The sequence below is a fragment of the Daphnia magna genome, linkage group LG7 (assembly GCF_020631705.1).
Source record: "Daphnia magna isolate NIES linkage group LG7, ASM2063170v1.1, whole genome shotgun sequence".
Lineage (NCBI taxonomy): Eukaryota > Metazoa > Arthropoda > Branchiopoda > Diplostraca > Daphniidae > Daphnia > Daphnia magna.
In genome coordinates, this window is record NC_059188.1 from 5,631,821 (window position 1) to 5,656,983 (window position 25,163).

Consider the following 25,163-nt stretch of genomic DNA (forward strand, 5'->3'; position numbering starts at 1 on the left):
GGTTCGGATTACAACCGTCCCTCCACTTCAGCTTCATGCAAAGCTAATCGGCCTTCCAGTTCGACTAAGCGTTGGGTAACGCTGGCGAGTGACAACTGATATCGGCGCCAGCCGAAAAATAGCACAGTCACGGCGCCCAGCAGTAGGCCAACTATGGCTACGGCTAGTTCATAGGGGTATCGGGGGCCGACGGTGCGGTTGACCTCCATATTCACTCTCGCTTTCTCTTGTTCTTCAATGGCGCGCAAGTGCTCACCCATGAGTGAAAGACGGCTCCCAATCCTAGCGTGGCGCGATAGTAAGGGCTTGGTAGGCGCACTGTTTTTCTCGCCGGGAGGGGGATTTTCTCTTTCAGCGTCCTCGGGTAGGAGCTGATCTAGGTTCTCCAGCTGCGTCAGAGTCGGTAAAGTATGGTTACTGAGTGGATGTATGACACTCTTCCTGAGGCTTGCTTGAAAAATCCAATCGTCGGTGTGGGCGGAACACGACATGGGAACCTCGAAGACATCAAACGCTTCCTTCTCGATGACGGTGTTGGGCCTCCCGCGTTCGTGTGGACAGGTGAACGTGATAGTGGTTCCTTGTGTGGTGGAATAACCCCATCTACGGTGACCTAAATAAACCGTCTGTTGGCCTCTCCAGGGCGAAAGCTTAGTTCTGCAGTAGATGCGGCTCCGCACCTCGTCCTTCAAAAACAGTGCCATAGCACAGCTCGACTCTCGGTGCTTCCTGCTTACGGCTCGGCTGAGCGGGCATATGGACGTAGGTGAAGCCACGCAGCGGGAAGAATCGGAGGCCGACAGTTCCACGAAGGCCTGGCTATCTCTAGCCACGGCGAGAAATGGAGGAAGGGGCTCAAACTGAGCACCTAGTGTGGCATTGCCAATGGGGCGCGGTAAGCTGACGACCTCATATAGCGTAAACCTAAAGGGGAACTCGAACACGGGTAAATGTATAAAAATGCGGAGGTAGTTACCTACGGTCGCTACGACCACCTTCGCTTCTGTGTAAACCTTCCAGATATCCCCGTTCTGAATGGAGGAACTCAGCGACCAGCCGGGCGGTAAAACCGCCTTGATTTCCCTCAGCACCGCTTGCACTTGCAATGGAGGGAAAAGAGTAACAGGAAGCCGCCCCATGGACATAGTGGCGATGCCAACCGAAAAATTGTTCAGCGCCTCATCAAGCCAGGCGATGGCGGACTCCACCTGCCGAAACGCATCTTCCACTTTCGTAATAGCTATCCAATGCGTTTCCATTTCCCGTGCAACACCATCAATCTTTTGGTCCAGTTTCCAGGTTTCCTTCTCGATTTGTGCGAAAGCGGTCTGTAATTCGGCCACAGCGTCAGCGACTGCTTTAGTCTCCCACAAGGTCTCATTGATGAGAGTTGCGTGAACCTCCAAAGCATGCACAATGGACGTAGTCTCCGTGGATAACCTGTCAAGGCGACCGTGTACATGCTCGAGATCCTCCTGCGTGGACACTCCGAAGAGCCAATTTAGGACTTTGCCACCTCCGTCGATTAGTCCTCGCTTTCGCCTCGCAGCTTGCAGGTTGACGGCCGCCTTTAGATCACTGAAACGTTGGTTACAGCGTTGCAGCTTCCCTAGCTCGACGATTGCTCTCCCTTTCACATGCTGTTGTAGCGTTAGCTTGAATTTATCTCTAGGGCCGTCATAACGATTAGCCATAGTGTCCATCCTCACGTCGAGCCATTCTTGCAGGGTCTTCATCATGGTCGTCAGGTGATCAAACGTAAGGTCGGTAGCCACAACCCATTCGGAATCAGAGAACGATACCTCGCCCTCTGACTTAAAAATCACCCCTTGGTAAGCCACTACTTCCTTGGTTGAGGCGGGCTTAAACTCTCCCATCACCGTGAGAAACAATAGGAGCGGGAAGGTCAACAGGAATGTTTTTCGGGCCGCCCGGATCCTCGCGGAACGACGGAGGCCTCCGCCTACCTCTTCAGCGGCTGATGTAGCTTGCTGCGGGATGGTTGATTCCAACGACGGAGGCCGCTCCGGTGGTTGGACCTGCGCCCGATTTCCAGTGGGGGCCTGGGGCGAGTCCTGCTGAGAGGCCTCTTCATCGCCGGAGCTCAAGGCACTTGTAGTTTGCACCTGGGGCCTAGGACTCACACAATCGATGAAGGGCTTCATGCGCTCCACATGCACAATTTCAGACTTGGGGGACCTGCCAAGTCTGATCTCGTAGTTACTGGGGGTGGTTTGGCGTATGATCGTGTAGGGACCAAACCAGCGATGTAGAAGCTTTTCCGACTTCCCGATCTTCCGGACTGGTTTGTAAATTAACACCTCCTCACCCGGCAGGTAAGTCGGGGGTTCTCGGCGTCCCCCATCGTACCGAGTCTTTTGTTTTCTGTGTACAGCAGCACTGAGCCTCTGTACATCTTGACGCGCTCGGTGTAACCTTCCTAGGGCCCATTCCGTGGGATCTTGGTCACGAGGAGGAACAAGATTCGGGTCGGAATTTAAGGCTCCGTCGACAGGAAGAATGGGCTCCCTCCCATACACGAGGTAGAAAGGGGTTCTTCCCGTGCTCTCCTGACGACTGGTATTGTAGGCAAAGGTAACGTATGGTAAGGATTCATCCCAATCCCGGTGATCCGCACTTACATACATGGATAACATATCAGCCAGAGTGTGATTCAGCCGTTCGACCAAACCATTCGCCTGGGGCCGGTATGCCGTGGTGGGCGTATGGTTGGTTTCCATTGCCTGTAGTACCTTTCGTGTCACCTCGGCCATAAAACAACGTCCTTGATCGGTTGTCAACTGACGAGGGGCTCCGTGACGCAACAATACACTTTTCACTAAAAAGTCAGCCACCTCCGCGGCGTCCGCTCTCGGCAGAGCCTTAGTCTCCGCCCACTTTGTAACGTAGTCCACGGCAACAACGATGTTGGTGTTACCAGTTTTGGACTGAGGGAAAGGGCCTAGAATGTCCATGCCCAGTCTCTCGAAGGGATGCTCACTCTGCTGGATCTCCATGTATCCAGCCGGACGCTGGTATATCGGTTTGCGCGACTGACACTCGCGGCACTTCCGCACGAATTCACGAATGTCATTTCCCATACCCGGCCAGTAATACCGAGCTTGCACCTTGTGGAGGGTCCGTGTTAACCCCAAATGTCCCGCAGTAATGTCATGGTGGCAGGCACGCATCACTTCCTCTCGGAATGACTGAGGGATACACAATCGTAAAAGGAGGCCGTCCTCTCTTTCTTGCGCTCGACATAGCATTCCATCTCTGAGACGGAATTGGGGATATCGCTTCCCCTCTTCCAGTTCAGAAAATGCGCGACTCCACTCGGCTTTTTGGGCACTCAGGATTGCACCTTTGGTCTCTAGGTCGATACTCAGAGCGGCAAACATGCACTGTAATTCCTCAGGAAGCTCCAGAGTTGCGTCAGCTGGGTAACGAGACAGTGCATCGGCGTCCGAGTGTAATCGCCCGTTTCGGTACGCAATACGCAGTAAAAACTCCTGGAGTTGGAGACTCCAACGGGCTAGGCGTCCCGCTAGATCTTTCTTCGTTAGCAGCCAGCAAAGGGCGTGGTGGTCGGTCACCCCCAGAGTCTCCATTCCCCAGATGTAACTGCGGAACTTCTTCACAGCCCACACTAGAGCCAAGCACTCCTTTTCCGTTATGGAGTAGTTACACTCACTCTTGGACAGGAGTCGACTCGCATACGCTAGTGGCCTCTCAACATTGTCGACGCGTTGCAATAGTACGGCCCCTAGGCCGTAATCACACGCGTCGGGGTGAATTTCAAATGGCTTATTAAAGTCGGGATAGGCTAGAGTGGCCGTTCGGGCCAGGGCTTGCTTCAAGGCGAAAAAACTCGTCTCTTGTGGCGCTTCCCATACAAAACACCCCCCTTTCTTAAACATGTCCGTCAGGGGTTTAGCAGACTGCGCGAACTGAGGAATAAATCTGCGGTAATACGAACACAGCCCCACAAAGCTACGCACGCATTTCAGTCCTTCGCTGGGCTTTCTGAACGAGGTGGGGGTAGGGAAATTGACGACGGCATTTATCTTGTCGGGGTCTGGGCGAAGACCTAACCCACTGATTACATGACCTAGATCCTTGATCTCGCCCGCCCCGAACTGGCACTTAACTAACTTGATCTTCAACCCCGCTCCTTGTAGGGTAGACAAGACTTGACGGACTCGGCTCAAATGCTCGTCAACCCCAGCCGCGTAAATAATAATGTCGTCCAGGTAGACGAGGCAGACTGTCCACCTGAGACCTGTAAGCACTAAATCCATCATCCGTTGGAAAGTCCCTGGGGCCGTGGCCAAACCAAACGGCATCACTAAGAACTGGTAAAGACCATCCGGCGTCACAAAGGCCGTCTTTTCTTTATCGGCCTCGTGGAGGGGTACTTGCCAGTACCCACTCTCGAGGTCGATTGTACTAAAAACACAAGCATTCCCCAGACGAGACAACGTTTCCTCTATTCTCGGTAAGGGATATACGTCCTTCACCGAGATGGCGTTCAACCGCCGATAATCCACGCAAAACCTCCAGCTCCCATCTTTTTTTTTCACCAAAACGACCGGGGAAGCCCAGGGGCTACTGGAGCGCTCGATTACTCCCTTTTGCAACATCTCGTCCACCTGCTCCTGCACTATCGCCCTCTCCTTCCATGCGCTTTTGTACGGCGGTTGGTGCACTGGTGCAGCAGCTCCGGTGTTGATTCGATGCACTGCTTTTCGGCACATCCCTAGCTCACCATCTTTAAGGGCGAAACAAGCGCCAAACTCTTCGAGCACGTCTATTAGCTTCTCAGCGTCTGCGGCGGGGAGGTCAGTCGAGACCTGCTTTCTAAAAGCTTCGCGGGGGATGACACCCGGTTGCGACGGCCCAGGGCGGGCTTCCTCTGACATGTGCATGACAGCCGCACCCTCTCTTTGCGGTGCCGCTTCCTCAATGGGAACTACTGATGAATCGACGATTTCTATCTGACCCAACACCGTGCCCTCCCGTAAATACGTCTTACTATTTGCCCAGTTAACGATGAGCACGCGATCCAGTAGAGGGTCAGCCGACACTAGCACCTTCCCAGTGGTGATTCCCTTAACTCGTGAGAGGTGCTCGGAGGGCTCAATCATCCAGGTTGCTTTGCCCAAGTTCGCCGGTTCAATCTCAACCGGAACTATGGCCCGGGGAGGGAGCATTCTAGCCTTTTTGTCACTATCTTCGGGCTTGATTTGTGTTCTTCTTCATCAGCCAACTCCTCCACTATACTTCCTAGCAACAACTCCGGGCGCTCTGCATCGTAGTTTATTTGCAGCCTTTTAAACTGACTAAGGAAATCATTTCCCAGCAGCAGCTCGATTCCCCTCATCTCGAGTACTAGTACTCGACCGCTGGCTCTTTTCCCCTGGTGCTGGATTTCTAACTCCATGGCACCTAGTGGGGGGCCTTTTGCCCATTCACCATTACCACTGACGGCCCGTCCCACTCCACCCGTTCCCTCTGTAGCTTACGCTGCAACTCGGGGGACGCGACTGACACTACGGCGCCAGTGTCGATTACGGCCCGGATATCCACCCCTTGACAGTTTACAGTTTCGGTAATTAAACGTGAGGAATCTATGAGTAGAACCGTGGGTTCCTCAGCTTCATCTTCATCGGTCGAGACCATTCCGACACTAACCCCGTCACTGTCTCGGGCCTCGCGACTCTCGGCTTTCTTCTCGCGAGTTGCCCCACCGGTCCGCGACGCGTCCCTTCTGTCTTCCTTCCGGTTCCCCTTCCGGTCATCCGGCGAGTCGTCTCGTCCTCCCTCCGTCCGTTGGCGCGCCGGTTCCTTCTTTTTGTCATTCACCTTTTCCGCCATACAAAAACGAGCTATGTGCCCTGCCTTCCCACACCTATGGCAAATTGGTTTCCCGTCTGCTGTACGAGACGCAAACGAAACCGAGCTCTGAGGGGACCTCACCCCCTCCCGCTTAGTGGTAGACCCCGTGGATCTATCCGCTCGCTTCAACTCAGCGATTTCAGCCTTTAGCTCAAGCACTAAATCGCGTAACTCATCCCTCGCATCCTTCTGAGGCGGCGCCCCTCCCTTCGCAGCACCTAGGACGCTAATGGCCCAGTCAGGTCGATTAGCCAATTCTGAGGCTTCCGAGTGCAATTTCAGAGCCGCCAAAAATTCTGCGGACGTTTTCGGGCTAACAATCCAAATCTTCTCCAACAAGGTGGGTTTCAGCCCCCTAAAAAGATAATCAACTTTCGCCTCTTCGGTCATCCCCGGGTCTACCTTACGACATAAATCGATTACGTCATAAAAGTACTCGATTCCCGACTCCTCAATGCCCTGCTTGCGCTGGCGTAACCGAGCTTCTTGGTAACGACTATAATGCTGGGACTGAAATTCCGTTAGGAACCTTGTTCGTAGCCCGGGTACTGCCGGCACAGCCGCCACCCCTGGCGCCGCTGCCACCGCCGGGATATCCTCCCATTGGGCGGGAGCGCCCGAACAAAGGAACCATTTACGGGCTGCCCCGTCTAAATGCATCCCAAAATTTTCCGCTTTTTCATTGTTTCCCCAACGGTTGTAGTGAGCGGTACTTTCGTAGCGCTCCAGCCAATCGGCGGCATCCTCGTCCTTTTTCCCGAAGAAAATTGGGGGAGCACGGTATTTCAGCTGCGGTGCGGGTGCGCGTTGGGCCATTGCTAAAGGGGGTACAGAGGAAGGGACACTCGAAGCGCTAGAAAATTCGCTACTTGACTCTCTCTCGTCGTCACTCGAAGTCTCTCCCGGCGAATCTCCCGATAAGACACTCAGGCCTCTCCCACCCTGGGAACTTAATCTACCTGGGTCTTCGCTAGAGTCTTCCCCCTCTGAGTGTCTCGGCTCTAACCAAATCTCACGCAAATCCCCTGAGTCCCACTGAAGGGATTCAGCGTTGAATGTACCTCCTACCCCGCTCTCGACAAGCTCGCGTCTACTAGCGGACTCACTACCTGGAGCGAGTGGATACGTCGATGCCCGCACTCTTCCCACTACCTCCTCAGAGGTACTCGCAGGTTCTACCACCGTTTGCTCCCCAATCCCACTATCCCGGGGCCTCTGTTGCGCTCGCAACCTCTGATAATTACAAACAACCTGGGTCTGACCACCTACACCTCCGATCGGATTCTGGGATTCAGCTCCAAGATTTGAAGCTAAATGGCCGATCGAGGGTGAAGTCTGAGTCCCTGCGTCCACGCAAGCTCCCGCCAGGACCCCCAACTCACTCCCTTGCCTTCCTCGCTCGCTAGCTTCCCTTTCAGGCGATGCTGCGATCCCTCTTATCCTTTTACTTTGCCTAGGTTGACCAAAATTCATCTACCCCCTTAAACGGAAATCGTACGACTCTCCGGTCTCAAGGTTCCCCCCGTACACCTATTTTACCCACAGAGCAAGGTCTTCACAGGCAGTGAGGGAAAACAGAGGGGTAAGAAGTTCGGCCGGGACTGTGGTCCTATGCCCAAAAATTTAAGGTAACCGTACCCGCTGGTCGCACTTCCCAAGGACCTCTCAACAGTACCCGCCTCCTAGTTCCTTACTCCACTATTACCTTCACAAAAGAAAACCCTGTTTAGTCTTACCTTACTCTAGCAGGCAGGTGTACCCTGCATCTCCACCATGTCACGAGCGATCACGGGGTAACACTATTTATTAGGGGATTTTCGATCAACACTCACAAGTACACAAGAAGCAATAGAAGAGGGTAACAGCAAGACAGAAAACTAACTACACTTAGCAAAGAGAATGAAAATAGCTCACGACTAACACAAGACTGCCGGCCTACTCAACTCCCCCCCGGGTTTTTCATCGTTCGACTCTTCCGTCCATTCAAGGCTAAAGCGATTGGAGGAAGTAACAAGACCATTTCTGACGGATGGCGAGTCTCTCCGTTACACCCATAACGGAGGGTGAGAACGGGCGTCGAAGCTCTCTCTCTCACGCCACTCTCGTATTTCTTGAACTAGCAAGAAACCATTCGCTACAATATGAATTTTTGAAGAAAAACATTTAATAAATCGAGACTTTGCGCTCTTTTACCAAATTACCAGAAAAGAAACATAATTGTTATGAGTTTCGATTATTGGACTCTCGAATCATATACTGAACTTCTTCTTCTTAACTAATCACTACGTAATGAAAAAACAAATTCTAGATTATTATTTGATATGGTGTACGTAATTCTTGCAAAGTTGAAACCCAACGCTACACTGTTAATTGTGGCAACGTGGCGTAAAAAAAATCGAAATAAGACGTCTTCTGAGGGACGCGATTTATTTTTTAAAAGAACCCCGGCTTAAGCGCGTCCTTATCACGTCCTTTGACGGTCCAGTACTGCACGTCCTAGTAAGACAGATTTAGGATGAGTTACTGCATTAAATTGTTATGGGGGTAAAAGAACTTTATGCCATTGGGCTGCTTTTACTATGTAAAAAAAGTCATTTGGCGTACTTGCTGGAGTTGATGAAGGAACATAGGCCACAAATAGATTTTGATACCTTGCCATCATCCGGAAAACAGTTGATGTTTATCGACGGTCGTGATATGCCGCAGCCATAATGGTAATGGTAATTGAGCATGTATTGTAGTTTTTTGATTGCAACAACATGCATTGTATTATTTTATTTGTATTGTATACAGTACAAACAGTCTGAATCGAAAGAAACACCCACTGCCACCTTTTATTAATTTAGAAAATGAAGGAAATGGAAGGTACACTCACTTCGGTCTTGAAACTGCACAGGCCGGAGACTCACCAGTAGCATATTTTAGCAATGCTGATTCATTGCAATATGCTGCTATTTTCAAAACAAATCCAAACGCCCTTCCACTATCTATCCAAAAAAGGTACTTAATTTTGTTTTAGACTCATGTCACTGTTTCCTATTTCAGAACTATCTCGTAGCAAAAAAGGGATGCGTCTGTGTCTGTTATAAAAACATTTTTGTTCCGTAACCGACCCTTCAAATGTGACTTTTTATGATTATACTATTAATATGATTTTTTTTTTCTCCATATTAGATTGAGAAACTTCATGGCGGACTGGAAATTGAAGCAGCTAGGCTGCTTCTAAGAGTTGAAACCGCACGGTCATATATCAATAACGCAATTATCGTTCCACACTTCGAAGTTGATATATGAACTGTGATGGCATCCAATTTTTCGACAATTCTGAGCAAGCAGAATGCATTCCCCTCCATGTTATTGTACATTCAGTGAGTGAGTGTAGTGATCGCTCTTCAAGCAAGCCAATCATGTTATCATCAGAAACGATCTCCAATAATCGTTGGAGTGGCTCACTGTAAAAACAAACCATATGGGAATTTTTATTAATCTACCGTTATGGCAGAAATTAAAAGACTTGATCCAAATAACGACGGCATTACTACTATCGGTCACCAATTCACTGCCTCCATTCGCTGTGTTATCGCTGATTGGCAAATGCGGTCATATTTAAGAAGAGTGAAAGGTCATATCGGATACTGGAGCTGCGAGCGTTGTATACAACCTGGTGTTGCGTGTGAAATTAATTCCAATAACAAAAATAAGACAAAGAAGAAGAAAGAAACAATTCAATTTCTCGAATTGGATGCCGCTCCTAGAGGCAATGAAGAGTTCCTGTCTTATTGCAAGTCTGATGATTGTCCCGATGAACAGTTTAATAGTCATCATGATCTCAGTCCATTTTTGGATTTAAATTTTCCGATGGTAACCGGTTTCGTTGTAGAACCAATGCATACCTTTTACGTTGGATGCGTAGGGGGCAGATTTAAAGGCCTTGCATACAACCCAAACGAGGGTAAACTGAGTTCCTCACAAGTGGACCAAAGATTAAAATTTTTTGAAAAATGCAAGCCTTTAGAATTTGAAAGACATGTAAGAAACCCTAGCAAGAGCGCCAAGAAGTATAAGCTGTATAAGCATCAAAAGATAAGAAACATGCTCATGTATATTCTTATTCTAGTATTCAGTGGAATTTTGCAAGAAGAGCACTTGGAAAATATTTTGTTACTTCAGTACGCCATGTTGCTGATCGGTGGTTTTGTTAATGAGCCCGTCTCCCAAGACAATTTAAGAGAATCATCTCGAGTGTTGAAGATATATGTTCAACAACTAAAACAGTTTAACTACCCTATCCGACCGACTACTCACTTTGCGTCACATTTACCTGAGGACGCTTTGAACTACGGCTGCGGAGTTGAGGCATTGAGTGTGGTGTTTTTGAAAATTTTTATAGATTTTTCTGTAAATATTCTTGCTTCGGGAAACTTACTGTTAGAGCAAATACGAAATAGGCTTGTAGAAAGATCAAAGTACTTGTTGCTGACTTCAGCTGACGGAATGATCATAAACTCTTCAATGCAATTTGAAATTGAAATTAAGAAAATAGAAGTAAAGACCAGTGGTAAAAAAATATTGGTTAAGTTTTCCAAATGGAAAGGAATTAAGAAAATAGTTTTCTCTGATTTTGTGCTGAATAATCAATTTCCGAACCATGTCAGTTTATTCAAAAATGGAAATGCTGTTGTTTGTTCTGATTTCATCGAATTTCCAAAACAGAGCAATAATTTTCTAGTTGTTGGTTTTTTATTTAAAACCAAAGAACATGCTTGCGTGAAGCCCTAGTTATCAATGAAGTACAAAACATTCATTGTATCTAAGTTGGACGAGCACATTGGTGAATGGAATGTAAATAACTTACTTTGCAAAATGATCACTGTTCCTTATAAATTGACTGCCTATGCCAAGTTGCCTGACATAACCCTGCCAAATGTTCCCAACAGGTGGTTTACTACGCCTATTAGACACACTATATGATTGCTAAAGACTTATTTTAATAAATATAACTCAATTGACTCTAACTAATGAATACCGTATGAATCTTCTGATAATTCATCGTTGGTGTTGTTGTGTGTGGCAGGTTTGTAAGCGAACACTATTTGCCTTAATTTATTTTGCCTGTTGTCCGGTTTATTAAGCTGGTCGATTTGAATCCGTGTGCCTTAAGGTGATTCAGAACGAATAAATTTTTTTTATTCGGTGTATGTAACAGGTATGAAAGGCAGTTAACCTGGGTTGAGAAACTAAATTTGTTTACCGGAATTTTCCAGAATTCATAAGCGTTTCATTCTAGTGTAAAACATATACATTGAAAATCATAGGCAACGAACTGTAAAAAATGTGTTGTTGGTGTGCCAAACCAATATAAAACGCAGGTAAAATATTTAGTCTTTATCGCAAAAAACGTAAGCCCATGCTGGTCTGTAAACTAGGGTTCTCACAGTTTCAAACTGGTGCCATACACTATATGTGCTTAAAGACGAAAGAAAAATTCATGTGCGACACTAGTATGAAACGCATATTCACCGTATAAAGCCAGAACACTGACAAGATGAATTTTTATGGTGCTCAAACCTTATTATACCTGCACTTCATGCTGGTGTCGTACACCCTAAAAAACACAAATCAACTAAAGAAAAAAATGTCATTAAACAGTGTGTTGCACTCGTTTTAAACGCTGTTTAATCTAGGTTTAGAAGTAAAATTTTGATGTAAGAAAAAAGGCCGAGAATAGCTTCGAAACACGAACATCAGAAGAGTATGAAATGCGGTTTTTATACGGCAAATTAGAAAAATCATTACAGCGAGAATTTTTATTTTAAAATCCACGGTTGCGTGAAACACACCAAATTTGAACTAGAAATTTTGGGTCTAAAATAAGTGTTTTACACCACACTAGGGTAACACCCAAAAACTCCACTAGGAAAACGGCAGCAGAATGGGCAGTTACAGGATCTGCAACGATACATCCACGAGATCGCAAACAACAGATCTCACATAAAAGAAGACCATGTTGGTTCTGCAAAGACAAACACCCCACATACAAATACGAAGTCGCTATTGAGAAGAAACTAGAGCAAGTTCGAAAAGGGAAAAGGTGTTGGAAGGGCCTAGGACAGAATCACCAAGTTAGAGCCTGTTGGAGGACAAGCAATTTCGCCAAATGTGGCAAGGGTCACCATACAGCCATCTGTAATAAAACAGTTCGAGAACAAACATTGACAGCCACGGTGGCGTCGTCCCTAATGTTAAAGGCAGTAGATGACGCTCCACTCTCAGTAGAAGCACGCCTATTCAGTGGCGTGTTTGTCCAAATGGCAACTGTTAAAGTGGAAGGGCCAAATTGTTGGCACCAAGCTATAGCATACATTGATCAAGAATCAAATCCAACACTTATTAGAAGCGAACTCGCTCAAACTCTAGGACCGCAGGAGGTGGGAAAAATCAAATTAAAACTTCAGGCAGTGGGACAGCTACACCCAGAAAAAGTACGAAGTGTATGAAAGTTACGACTTCGTGGGATGATTCCGGATGCCGAATCAATTGATTTAGAAGTGATTGAGCAACCCGAAATCAAAAAAGTTGCCGGATCGACAAAAGCAGAATTTGTCAGTGAACTATGGAACCAAGGTTACAAGTTGGCTGATGATAGAATTCTGAGCGGAACAGCAGCGCCTTCACAAAAAGACATTCTGATTGGAGCCAATCCAGTCTGGAATGTACTGGACTCAAAACAAATCATTTCGAAGACTGGAATTAGTGCCATCGAAAGCAAATTGAGTCGGTTATTACTTGGGAAGGATGGAACTAGCGTTCCATATTTAGTTTTTTAAAAAACTAAATATTAAAAAATAATATTCAGTTTTTGGCCGTAAATAAGATAATAAACTTGATAATATTTGGTTTATTATCTAGTATTATCTATTTTATATTTAAATAATCAACGAATTAAATAATTTTTTGGTCTTCAATGTATTGTAAACAAAACACTGTAATTTAATTCCAGGCTGTTCTGAGTTTTTTAGTTATTCAACTCAAAAGTAACAAGTCGCAATTTCACAAACTTTAAAAACGACTAAACAAAACCTACGACTCAAAATCGAAAGTTAACACTTAACATTAGTTAACCAGGTATACAATTATTGTTGAATATACATAAGGATACTCATTAGATCCCTGGAGGATAATAGAAGTGATGATCGTATTGAGGATCATATTCTTTGTATTATTGGGCCATGCCCATCTCTGTGTGACATTTGGGAACACACGTACTTGTATGCCTGATTACTGTGCAGGACTTCACGGACATAAGACAACAATTAATTACCTTGTTTAAACGTAGAAAATCGCTTTGCACTCGTTGCATTGCCAGGCCGTTCAGACTCCCGGGCTGCTACCCAGTCCGACACAGGAGCCGTGGTAATGTTTTCCGCAGGTCACGCAAAAGAGCTGAGCATTTTTTTAAGTAAGAGGATTCCGTTAGAATCGATAGAAAGAATTGTAATGATTCATTGTTGATTCATTACCTGATTGGCCACATTGGATTGGGAATGCCAGACGGCACAATTGGCGTCTGATGGGCCGGCCATGATCGATCCCTGATGAATATGATCCGGACAATGCAATCCTCTCGTTTTGGCGTTCAAAAAAGCCTAGGATAAGTCAATCGTATTAATCCGCAAATCAATTTCAATCAAAATTTAGTTTTTCGAAACTTCATCCGCAGGGAAAGTGGAAAGATTTCGGCCATACAGTGCCCCCGGTCGTGGCCTGTTGACAGGAGAGGGAGGCGCCGAAAGAGCCGCATAAGTGGCATCGTAGGAAGGCGGCCTGGATCAGAGCGGAATCGGCTCCGGCAACTTCTGGCCAACTGCTGGCCGAGCAAACCGACACTACACTGGGGCCGGCGTTGGTGTCGTCGTTGTTCACCACCTTGACGCCCTTCGACCAAATGGCGCACATCCGGTGAGCGTAAAAGTAGCCGCAAGGCTCGACGATGGCCAGCAGATGCAGCTCTTCTGCGTAGCCCACGGCCATCAACTCCTCTTGGAGTTCAGAGCAAAACGATTGCGACGCGTCAACGCGTCGCGCCAGTCGCGGTTTCTTGATGCGGAACGGCTGCAAAGAGGTGGCCACCAAATGACTGCTGGAAGTATTGCCGCCGACTGGGCAGGGGCCCAGCGACGTCTTATTGGTGCTGACAGCCCCGGCATTGGCGGCCAGCGATTGGAGACGCTACTCACTGTACAACGTGCTCTGGCGTAAACTTTCAAAATCCTAGCCCACTTCCAGCCTCAGCATTTCACCCTGTCCCAGCTGACTGCTTTCGCCTAGGTTGCAAAACGTACACACTTTTCCCGGCCATGTTTCTTCAATTAATTCCAATTCACTGTCGCCACCCCCCATCGAACCGTTGGCCCCCTGATCCGACGCTAAATCCAAGGTGCAATCCGACGACTGCGACGACGAGCCTACAGGTGTATCTGCACTGGTAGATCCCTGGTTGGTGACTGCGACAGTGTGGAAACCTCCTCCAGAGCTTTCTTCAGGCCTTTCACGGGCCCCCCAAACACTGATGCCATTGCCCCACTGCTCAACTGTTTGAATTTCACGCTAGAATTCTTTCTTTGGGTCAACACTCTTCCGGTTCCACTGAGATCTGTCTTCACGAGTCTACCCACAACGTTATTCCTCTTCAAACTGAGAGAACCACTGCCAAGAACTCCAAAGCTTGTCGACACGGTGTGGATTGGGAGTCTCACACTGACATTGGAACCCCCACTGGTTGTATCCTCTGCCATTATTCCGTGGCTGCCCCATGATTTTGATAGCGCTTTGGCTGCAGCTTGACTTGCAGGGTGATTAACCATGGGGTATGCTCTTGGTAGTTGGGCTGTGCTGTCCAACATCAGCATGGATTCTAGGAGGGATGAACCCGGTTTAACTATGCAAGTTAAAAAAATTTAATGATTTTACTCGTTGTATAATGCACAATGTGATGTCACTTGTGCTCTCACTTGTGTCCGCTCTCTAAAAGGCTGACATAAAATCTCTGTTTGTGCTGCACACCATTTCAACAAGGCGGGATAATTAGCCAAACTAATTTACAATGGCTCCAACCTGGGGTATCAACAACACACAATGAAATAAATGTAAAAGAAAGACACATTTAAATAACTTTACCTGATGTACAATGAATTGCACGAATACGTTGTCACTTGTCAATTTGAGTCGTCATGGTATAAGAGTATATGGTAGAACCACCCTGTTGGATTTGGCCGTAAGGCCTTGTCATAGCTTTTTGAGGGGGTGTTTCAAAGTGAGATCACCTGGTGGGTGGGAGAGGGGGAGAGGGAAAGTGCGAACGTGCCAATTTTAATATTAAATTAAGGGTATTTAATTCTAGAAAACAGCTAAATTTTAATGTTTAACGGTATTGTTTACATTATGTGAAAAATGAGCTGCGTTATAAAAGGGTGTCATCATACACGGCGGAATCACCAAGGAAAATTTTTCTCTATTCCGAAAGTATTAAACTTAATCCCGACAGTTTCTTACAATAAGACAACTTATCAGACTGACTGAGACTTAACCCATAATCTGATAAGTCAAACTTAGAAACATCTACCATGGTATACCCAGGGCCTAAGACAATGAAAATTGTAAACAATACCGTTAAACATTAAAATTTAGCTGTTTTCTAGAATTAAATACCCTTAATTTAATATTAAAATGTAGCTAGTTCATTTACCTTTAACACAAAATTATTGCTAGTATCCTTTGGTAAATTGGGAAGGTTTCACAAATTTTTTTTTTCGATCCCCTTTTTTCCCTATAAGCATTCCTCAGAGGAAAAACGGACTCGTAACAAACATGGCGAAATCCGCAAGAGTGCGTTCACAAATAGGGAGGGGGTACGCGTCAATCACTTGCTCTTAGTAGGGCTGTGGCCCGGGTCATGAAAACCCGGGTCAGATCCCGGGTCAAGGAAAAAAAAACCCGATAAAAGGCAACCCTTTAAAGAATTTTTTTTTTCGGGACGGGTTTCGGTACGGTTCAAGGGGTTTTCGGGCTAACCCGAGATGTGGCGCCATCTAGTAGTAAGACAAAGAAGGTTTTAACTCTTACGCTAAGTTACGAGTCAACAAAGCAGAATAGCTTAAAAACATAGCAATCTACAGTAACGGTCAGGAATCGGGGTATCTCTCTGCGTACTTGGGAACTTAGGTCCTCCCACCAAGTCACCAACCCACAGGCGCCTCGGGACGTTTGTCTCAATATAGTGCTGCGACTGGTGACCAATTTTCAAAAAAAAATTTCCACTTTCCACAATTTCTACACAAGTTTTACACAATTCTATGCCAAACAAAATCACGTAGAGTTTTGAACTGCTGGAGACTATGCTAAAATGCTATGCTTTCCTACTTCAAGTTCTAGCTCATTGTAAAAAAATTTAAAGATATTGTGGATAGTGGAAAAAATCGTTTTGAAAATTGGCCACCATTCGCAGAAAACGTCCAAATGTTCCTAAATCCTGTCAATCAGGCGATGCTGCTGGCAAAAAAAGAAGTTTTCCAAATATAAACGTTGTAATGGTTGAGTCTGATGACGAGACTGAAAAGAAGAGAAGAAAAGTGCATTTGACCCGATAATTACGCGGGACATGACCCGACCCGGTTGTTTTTTCTGACCCATGGGTCAAGCGGGACGGGACATTTTTTTTGCCTCGTCGACCCGGTTCAAAACCCTTTAAGGAAAAAAACCCGTCCCATTTGGTCCGGGCCACAGCCCTAGCTCTTAGCAGAGTCATAGAACCCTAGTTGGTTCAGGATGAGAGGAATCCCTATACCGCGTTTCGTTGGTCTGAATGTCTAAAATTTCGACAGTTTTGGGGCGGAGCAAAGTGGTTGAAACTAGAATCAGAGTCATCTATCGAGAGAAACTGAATAATTCAACGGCCATTTCAGTGTTTCTATTCGAGCTTCAATTTTTCTGGTATCGTCTGCTCTGTTCGTTTCCTTTATCACTGTTGTGATTGGCTGTTGAAGTTTTCAAACGTATTTCCTGATTGGTGCACTTATCACACACCCGTTGGAGGCTCTGACTGCTATTTCCGAAATTAGGCAAAACGACAGACGATAGACCATTTTCAGCATCGTTTGACAAAGTTGAAGAATAATCAGATAAATCAAATAATTCAATAACTGAATCATGTAAAAGATCTTTGAATCCTCAGAAGACATTTACATTCCTAATTATACCAAGAAATTTAAGTTTTATAAGAAAATTACACATTTTTTAAAGTTACCATTTGCTGTTGACTGTTTGTTATTGTTTCAAATGTTGATAGCCCTTCACTGTAACGACGATTTGAAGTACTAGTTGTAGCGAATTCTTGAAAATTTGGCACTTGAAACGTTGGCAATATCCTGACGTACAACGTGCCACAATAATTTTGCTCCTGGTAGCAAAATTAATGGGAGAAATCTGTCCTCAAAGTCGTTAGCCTATGTTAAATCCACCTAAACAAGGCTAAGTAAGACTATAAATGGCGGCTTGCAGGGTTGCCGGACTACATGAATACTGCTTTTCGCAAGGTGAAAATGGTCTATTCCCCCCATGTCGTGAACCAACCAGGGTTCTATGACTCTGCTCTTAGGGCTCGGCCCCGTGTCCAATGGGTAGGTATTTGGGTGAATGGGTAGGTCTTCTCGGCAAAAAAATTGGATCCGGTGGGTAACGGTTCCTAAGACTTTGTGCCCACTACCTACCCGGGTACCATGTGGGTAACACAATTTCGAAAACCGTTTCCATTACCCGGGATCAAAACCCGGTTATCCCCGATTTCCTACCCGATTACCCGAGTTTTTCCCTGAAATCAAGTGACGCCCTTTGAATTTCCCGCCACAAAAAAATTTTTTTTGCTACCCTCCCTTTTAATTTAACTTGGGGCTTTGCAAGCCGCCATTTTCCAAGATGGCGGTGGGTATACCCGGTTTGCCCATCAAATCCGCCCAGCCTACCCACTTTGACAAATAGACTGCCCGGATCGCTCATGGGCGACTTTTTTTGGCGACGAACCGCGGGTAAACTGGGTTTTCGAGAACCGGGGCCGAGCCCTACTTGCTCTATAGGTGGCTTTCAAAATTTAAATCGGTGTTCGGATTTTTGTGCAGGATACTGTACACTTGGGTCGGCTTCCGGGTATGAAAAAACCGGTTACAAAACCCGGTTACACTACTTTGTCCCCTGATTTCTCCGTTTCGTGTAATACATTATACATATGGATGGAGTTTGTGTTGAAATAACGCGGGGCCGAGCGCTACTCTCAAGAGACAACTGGTTTGATCATGCATTGCATTACACAAAACAAACATCACAGGTAAATAGCGCAAATCTTCAAGCTGATGTACATTGAATTTGTTTTGTTTTGAATTTACTTACCGTCAATATTTTCCCCTGTTGGATGGTATGCAAGGCGCCACGGGTAACATCGAATTAAACTAAGATTGAAAGTGGACATTTTACCCGTATTTTGATGCAGTTCTAATAACGGAAAATTTTTCACTGAATAAGGCAAATACTGTAACTAATGTATTCTTCAGATTTTTTTTTTCTTTTTCTCAATTTGACATCCAAAAGATACATCCAAATGACAAACAACAATTCATCAAAAGAAGAGCAAATAAGGGGAAAGGACTGAAAGTAAAGAATAATAGCTTGGGAGGAATGTCTTGTATCCCTCCACCAAATTCATAACATGAGGAATTTCCTTAAGCCTTCAGCAACATATTTACCAAAAAATGATGCTAAATACCTTTATTTAGCTAGTTCATTAGACAACCAGTCTAGTCCTTCATACAACCCATGACCCTGAGTTGCACATGTTGCCTGGATATACCACCGTCTCCCCCTGAGCTGGTTAAGGCCTAGTTTGTCTGTAAGTTCAGCAGCACTCATGGCCTGTGGTAAGTCTTGCTTGTTTGCAAATACTAAGACAACAGCATCTCTCAACTCATCTTCTTGAAGCTACCATTGTCAAAATACATTTGAGAAAGCCACTGGCTTTATTATATTAATTTCAGTTACCATTTTCTGCAGTTCATCCTGGGCCTCTGTGATTCTCTCTCTGTCATTGGAATCTACAACAAATATGAGTCCTTGGGTGTTTTGAAAATAGTGCCTCCAAAGAGGGCGAATTTTATCTTGGCCTCCAACATCCCAGACAGTGAAACAAATATTTTTATATTCAACAGTCTCCACATTGAAACCGATTGTTGGGATAGTGGTCACAATTTCTCCTAGCTTCAACTTGTAGAGGATAGTGGTTTTACCAGCCGCGTCAAGTCCGACTAACAAACATGTAGGGATAGTTGATTAAAAGTCAGCAACTTTAAATGTTTAAAATACAGAACTGACCCATCAAAATTCTCATTTGCTTTTTGCCGAACAGCCGAGTGAAGAGACTGGAAATTGTCAGACCCATGCTGATAAAGGGAGATTACAAAGAATTAGACAAAAGTCCCCCACCAACTCTAACCACGATGTGAGTGCTTTCTAATTTGTATAGGCAAAAGAAGGCAGAAAGAATGAATAAGCAAAGAAATAATGTAATTTCAATTATCTCTTCTTGATGACGAGTTACACAGCCCAACACACGTCAGCATAAGCTGTATACGAAGTCTCTGGAAACAGCTGACGAACGATGCGCGCAATATCTGCGTACCGCGAAGTCGGAATCATTCAAAGCAATCTCTTCGCTCATCGAGTCCACTCTACGATCAATTTTTGCACCAATTTATATGATTAAAGAATAAAAAATTTTTACCCGAGAAGGCCTCCTAATTGCATACGTTTATCTTAAGAATTTTCTTTCGCCCAAGCAGCACTAGATGGTGCCATTTATGCCGAAAATTTTTTTAAACCATTTCACCAATCCGCAAAAGTGGCGTAGTTGATGTTGAACTGACATTCTCCAATTTTCTCTACCAAAACGAAAAACTTCTTTCCGTTCCCAGAATATTACACGGCTAGTGTATACCTTATCGTTGGAACGACCTTGTCGCCTCGTCCTTTAAATGTTGCCTGCTGGCATTTTTCCAACTGTGCCTACTGTGTACGTACGAGTTGGACAAAATGTCAAAGAATGCAATTTAAACAACGAGGTACTAAGTTGTGCAATACGCTGAAATTATTCTAAGTAGTCTTGCAAAATATGAATTATAAAAGTTGCAGAAAACCGTTCCATCCCTAGAAGGTCGAAAGAACCCCTTAGTTTAAAAAATCCAATAGCCATAGCCAAAGACGTCTACTAGATGACATGAAAGCTTGTGAGATTACGGTATGCGAGCGGAATATTTTACTATTAATAGCTGAAGTTATGATATGCACAGTCTACCGGTTGCCGAGCCTTCTTGGTTCTATTATTTTTTCTTTACATGATTTTTTTTTTATTCAAGCTGTTACCATCTGAAACGAAGTCATTTTCTCTTCAAGATTCATTGTTTATGGAGGACGCGTTCTTTTGTCAAAGCACGCATAATAAAAGAGTGCTAGATATTTCTATCCGTTACCATCGGTTTTAACATCTATAAAATGTGGCGAGGTATAAGCCCTTAAGGAAAGAGCAACGAACCGCATCACACCTTGACATGCTTGCTAGTATAGTGTTTTTAAATGCCCATGTCTCATAGAAAAGGAAGGACGAGGCTCAAAAATAGTTGTGGATTTCAAAACTGGGAATACCCCTAGGGGTTCCCGCCAGAGGGCCAAGTTTCACTTCTTTTCCTTTCTCTTCCTCGGTGTTTTCTCGACCACTGGAGATTAGATCGCCGAGAGAAGTCTGGTTAGGAGTTGTATACAGTTCTTCATTCCATTGAAAGACGCCTCTTACGAAGCCAGTGTAGTTCGTGTCTTTCTTATTACAAAATTCTATTGGCTTTGTTGCTGATACATCTAACGACGAGGGTTTCAATATTCCTATATTGCCTGGCTAACTGTGCAATACAAAACGCCGACCATCTTAGGACTTATAAAATGGTGCCGAAGAGATGGAGTTACTGACCTAATTATTAACTACCAACAATTCTATTTGCAACCTGATGTACGTGTTTTTTTAGTCTGCAACACTGTTAGAAGGTAATTTAACTTTTCAAACTCAATGTTTACTCTATTCCCAATATATTTGAGGGCCGAACTTTTGATTTTGCAGTATGATCTTAAATAGTGATCTTCTTTTGTATTACTTGCGTAGAGCTTTGTGAACAATCTCATACTGAAACAGAAGTAAAGTGTTTTCTTTGATATGTGATAGAACTTGTCTAAACAATTTGAACCATAATGCAAAATTTACGTTAGTCTAGTAACCAAAGGGGTGTGGGTGGTGAAAGTTGGTGATAATCTGTCAGCAACAAATCTTTCCCTTTTTCTCTAATTTTCTCGTCTCATCGTCGTTAACGATTGTCTGAATAACGCGATGCCTCCCCGCATACTTTCGAAGGAACTTTCTTCTTGTCAAATGCATTGGACCACTCTCGCGAGAACAGACAAACAGACTGGTAGCTGGCCTCGGAAAATAGAAAGCAGTCGACGCTTTCTTTGCGTTGGTTTTTATTTTGTAAAAATTGAAAACAAATCGATTTACAAACTTTGCCAACTACTTATCGATTATTCAAACTTTTTTAAAAACTGCTTTTTAAAAATGGTTACGTTTCATTGCGTTGGCAGTTTCTCCTTTCTTTCAACGAACTGAAGTAGAAAATCAAATCGGCACCAAATTGTGCTGTCTCAGCTACCAGATAACAAAGTCCTTTTTGCTTCATGATGAGCTAAAAGCATGGAAAACTCTTGTTCCAACAATTGTCATGTCATTTAAAAAAATAAGAGTCTGTCGTCATTTTACATTGCATAGAACCACGTACGTATTTTTCAAGGATTTGATTTAATGTTTTGCTTAGGAAATCGAGTGGTTGTTAAAAGCTTTGCAGGTGGTAACCAGTCAAACCAAAAACGTTTATTTTTCTTTGTCCTCCTTCCTCTTGTGATACTTTCTTTTTTTATGCTATGGTTTTTATTTGGTTGGAGGTTAAACTTGTTTAAGCGAAAGAAGAAACAAAAGTTGCAAACAGGTTAAACTTTCTTGCTTTTTTTCAGTCTTTACACGTATTTAAAAAAAGTAAGATGGTAAAATGTCTTATTGTTTTTTTTACACGATGTCGGAAACTGATCACTTTTCCCAAAATCTTGAAACATATTGGCAACCTCTTCTTGTGTTGTTTGTGTGTGATGCCGATCGTTTTTGAGCTTGATTAATCGTTAAACACAAGCGAAAATATACTACTCGTTCTTTACTTGTTCAACACAAACGGGTGCACCGACTAAAATAGTTAGTTTCTACTCATACTGTTACACTGGGTATCATGAAGTTTCGAAAAATCGCCAAACCATAGCCTAAAGACAAACTGTTCTAACCAACCGCAAGAATCGCCTTTGACGTCATTTTCTATTTTAGACCCTTTGATACCACAAATAACAATTTGAGGATAGAAAATCGCATGGAAAAGAAAACACCACAAATTTACGACTGCAGTTAAAAACTGTAGATGAGCGTTGAATCGTGTCGTCGAGTGCTAAGAGACGGGGAAAAATTCACTCCTTACCGGCTTAAGCTTTCAGAGATTTTGCCAAAACTCCTAAGGTGTGAAGTTGTGGAATAATGATTACGTTGAATTTGTCTAGAAAAGCCTATGAAATTGTAATTTTACCAGAATTTTTGTAAAGCAACAGCAACAAAAAAATATTCAACTTGTTCGTTTATTCATTTGTTTTAGATGAGCCCATGTCGATTTCTCCGCCCTGCAGGTCGAATTGTCCGAGTTACCCGTGGCCTGTTAATACTTCTGTCAGCCGTAGCAATCTTCGGTACCATCGCTTTCATCCATCGTATGGAAACAACTTCAAAATTTAATAGTGACGGTAGTTTAAAAAATCAATTAATTAAATAATTACGGTTTACTGTTTTTCATCATTTCCGAATAATCTAAAACCACTGTTTCGCTAGTCATTTACGACCTCCGCCTGTCTTTTTTTTTTTTCTCATTTCTACACAAGTTTTTTGGCAATTATGCAATAACATTCTCATTTGTTTTGAATAAAAATGACAGGACATTCAGTGGCGCAACACCTTGATAGTCCTGTTTGCCAAAATTGCAGCCAGCATGGTACCACGTCAACTCAAAGTACCATCGAGACTACTAACAAAAAGATTACAGCGGCTGAAAACAAAAAACCCTTAACAAAAACTGAAAAATTAGAAACAGCAATCCCTGTGAATGAAGAATCTGCAGCGGCTGCTGCCGCTGAAATCGTTTCTCCTGATGAAGCGTTACCGGAAGAGATGATACCTGATCAGGAATCTCCTGCCTTTCAACCGCCTGTGATCAAAACTGAACCTCAACAGCAGCCCTCACCTATCCCTGAAAGTTTTCCTCAACAGCAAGAACATGCCCAACAGCAAGAATCTCTCAAAATTGACGAACAAAACCTACAACTAAAATCGTCCGTTTTGGTACATCCGCCGTCCATAGCAGGCGACAACAACTCTGTGCGCCAGTCTGCTTCTACCAACATTCATTCTGATAACATGTCTCGTACCCTTCTTCATCTGGAGAGCAACAAGGTGGCTGAACCGAGTCTCCCAGTTCATTCCAATTTGCATACCGCCAAGATTCAAAACGCTCAAATCGAATCACTAAGAGGAGCAGCGCGAATGAACTCGGTGTCACAAGAGCAACCGCAGACACAGCTCAAGGTCGGCAGCGAAGAGGAAAACCTTCCTGTGCTGACTCGTAGTTTATATCAAGCAGGTCATTATCTGCCGCCCAAGGACGTATGCCCAGAGCAGGGCGAAGGCATGAAGCTGATGATCCTCGTCACGACGGCTCCCGGCCATGCCGCTCAGCGTGATGCCGTCCGATCGACCTGGGGACATGTCGCCTTTCGTCGCGATGTTGGAATGGCTTTCATGGTTGGCACGTCTAAGAATCAGTCGGAGAATTTGTTGATTGAGAAAGAGAATTTCATCTATGGTGACATCATACAGGTAAGCATGTACTTGCGCAACTTGTTTTCCGAAAAAGAACGCTAGCAGAAAGTAGAAACCCAACTAAGAAGTGGGGGGAAGGAGGGAATAAGACGCATTTACGGAAAAATACCACTTTACGTCATGAGCTTAAAGGCAACGGATAGGTAAGTGTCAAGTTGCTTTTCAACTGGATGTGTTTCGAAATTTCGACGAATAGAAATAGAAACAGGTATATTGCAATGGAAGTGCCCCATTATTGTGTATAGCGATTTCGAGAACGTAATCGTAATCATTCCAAGAATTGGATTGAAGGCGTCTGAATTAATCTAATTTCATGGACAATGCCTACTGTCGTTCTTCCTATCCCTCATGCGATAGCGTAGAACGAGCTTCTATGCAAAGCTAGCAGGTCTCCATATCAATTGGATAGTTGAATTGATGCGAAGTAGCTTTTTTCTTCAATCAAGGACATCCTATTAAATTTACTACTTGCTTTTTGAAATGCGTTTATAAAGGCACGGAATATGCATGACTTGCTTTAATGTCAAGGGGAATGAATCGTTACTAATGTAAATAAGCCAAGAGGTGCAGCAGATTACCTGAGTCATTCTGCCCTTGGTCTTTTATTACTTTGAATAACGCTAAGTGACGAAAAATGATCGTTCGTTTATTGGTCCCAGGGTCATTTCATCGATACGTACAACAATTTGACGCTAAAGACGATTTCCATGCTGGAATGGAGTTGGGAGCATTGTAGTCGGGCCCGCTTTTTGCTCAAAACGGACGATGATATGTACATCCATATGCCTGTCCTGCTGTCTATCCTCGAAGGAGCTGCTAACCGACGCCGCACCATCATTGGTAAGGTGGCGAAGAAATGGAAACCGATCCGCAACGTCACCTCCAAGTATTACATTTCACCGACTCAGTTCAAGCCGGCTATGTATCCCGACTTCAACACAGGCCCTGCTTATATTTTGACAAACGATATCATCGAACCGCTGTACCAAGCATCGTTGAACGAATCCTTCTTCAAACTGGAGGACGTTTACGTTACGGGCATGGTAGCCAGTCCACTGAAGATACAGCACATTAACTACCCCCAGTTTTTCAACCGCCGACTCAAGCTGGATACTTGTGCCGTCGCTAAATTAGCAAGTGTTCATATGGTCAAAACACATGAAATGTT

The 25,163-nt window shown here is 44.6% G+C and overlaps 2 protein-coding genes and 2 long non-coding RNA genes across 7 annotated transcripts in view; 2 read left to right on the forward strand and 2 right to left on the reverse strand.

Moving 5' to 3' along the window:
* Nucleotides 1-12,854: 12,854 nt before the first annotated feature.
* Nucleotides 12,855-17,250, reverse strand: LOC116935876. 3 transcript variants are annotated; one of them, XR_006648858.1, is made up of 5 exons: nt 17,201-17,250; nt 15,076-15,221; nt 14,910-15,012; nt 13,419-14,836; nt 12,855-13,341 (listed from the first exon to the last, which is right to left on the reverse strand). It is a non-coding gene; the product is annotated as an uncharacterized LOC116935876 (long non-coding RNA). The 3 variants fall into 3 exon arrangements; XR_006648857.1 differs by lacking the exon at nt 17,201-17,250 and adding an exon at nt 15,644-15,705; XR_006648859.1 differs by lacking the exon at nt 17,201-17,250 and having other exon boundaries at nt 13,419-13,544; nt 13,608-14,836; nt 15,076-15,612.
* An 855-nt stretch (nt 17,251-18,105) lies between these two features.
* On the forward strand, nt 18,106-18,706 carry LOC116934492. The gene is made up of 2 exons (XR_004400743.2): nt 18,106-18,274; nt 18,371-18,706. It is a non-coding gene; the product is annotated as an uncharacterized LOC116934492 (long non-coding RNA).
* LOC116927775 (ADP-ribosylation factor 2) lies at nt 18,465-19,577 on the reverse strand. The gene is made up of 3 exons (XM_032934834.2): nt 19,312-19,577; nt 18,982-19,244; nt 18,465-18,921 (listed from the first exon to the last, which is right to left on the reverse strand). Exons 1-3 carry the CDS (start codon nt 19,376-19,378, stop codon nt 18,712-18,714), a joined length of 540 nt encoding a protein of 179 aa, XP_032790725.1. The 5' UTR covers nt 19,379-19,577; the 3' UTR covers nt 18,465-18,711.
* Nucleotides 19,578-20,690: 1,113 nt separating this feature from the next.
* Nucleotides 20,691-25,163, forward strand: part of LOC116927721 — a 5,030-nt gene continuing 557 nt past the window's right edge. Inside the window, exons 1-4 of one of the 2 annotated variants that reach the window (XM_045175779.1) lie at nt 20,691-21,030; nt 22,722-22,833; nt 23,055-23,992; nt 24,655-25,163. The exon at nt 24,655-25,163 is cut by the window's right edge and continues 557 nt beyond it. In XM_045175779.1, the coding sequence (XP_045031714.1) occupies nt 22,722-22,833; nt 23,055-23,992; nt 24,655-25,163 (1,559 nt within the window). In that variant the 5' untranslated portion in view covers nt 20,691-21,030. Of the gene's footprint in view, nt 21,031-22,721; nt 22,867-23,054; nt 23,993-24,654 lie in introns of both variants that reach the window. The other variant, XM_032934763.2, reaches the window with a different exon arrangement.

Coding starts and splice junctions, on each gene's coding strand:
- LOC116927775 (XM_032934834.2), bottom strand. CDS start 19,378: ATGGGTCTGACAATTTCCAGTCTCTTCACTCGGCTGTTCGGCAAAAAG. Junction 19,245..19,311: donor GCAAATGAGAATTTTGATGG/GTCAGTTCTGTA, acceptor CATGTTTGTTAG/TCGGACTTGACGCGGCTGGT. Junction 18,922..18,981: donor AGGATGAACTGCAGAAAATG/GTAACTGAAATT, acceptor TGACAATGGTAG/CTTCAAGAAGATGAGTTGAG.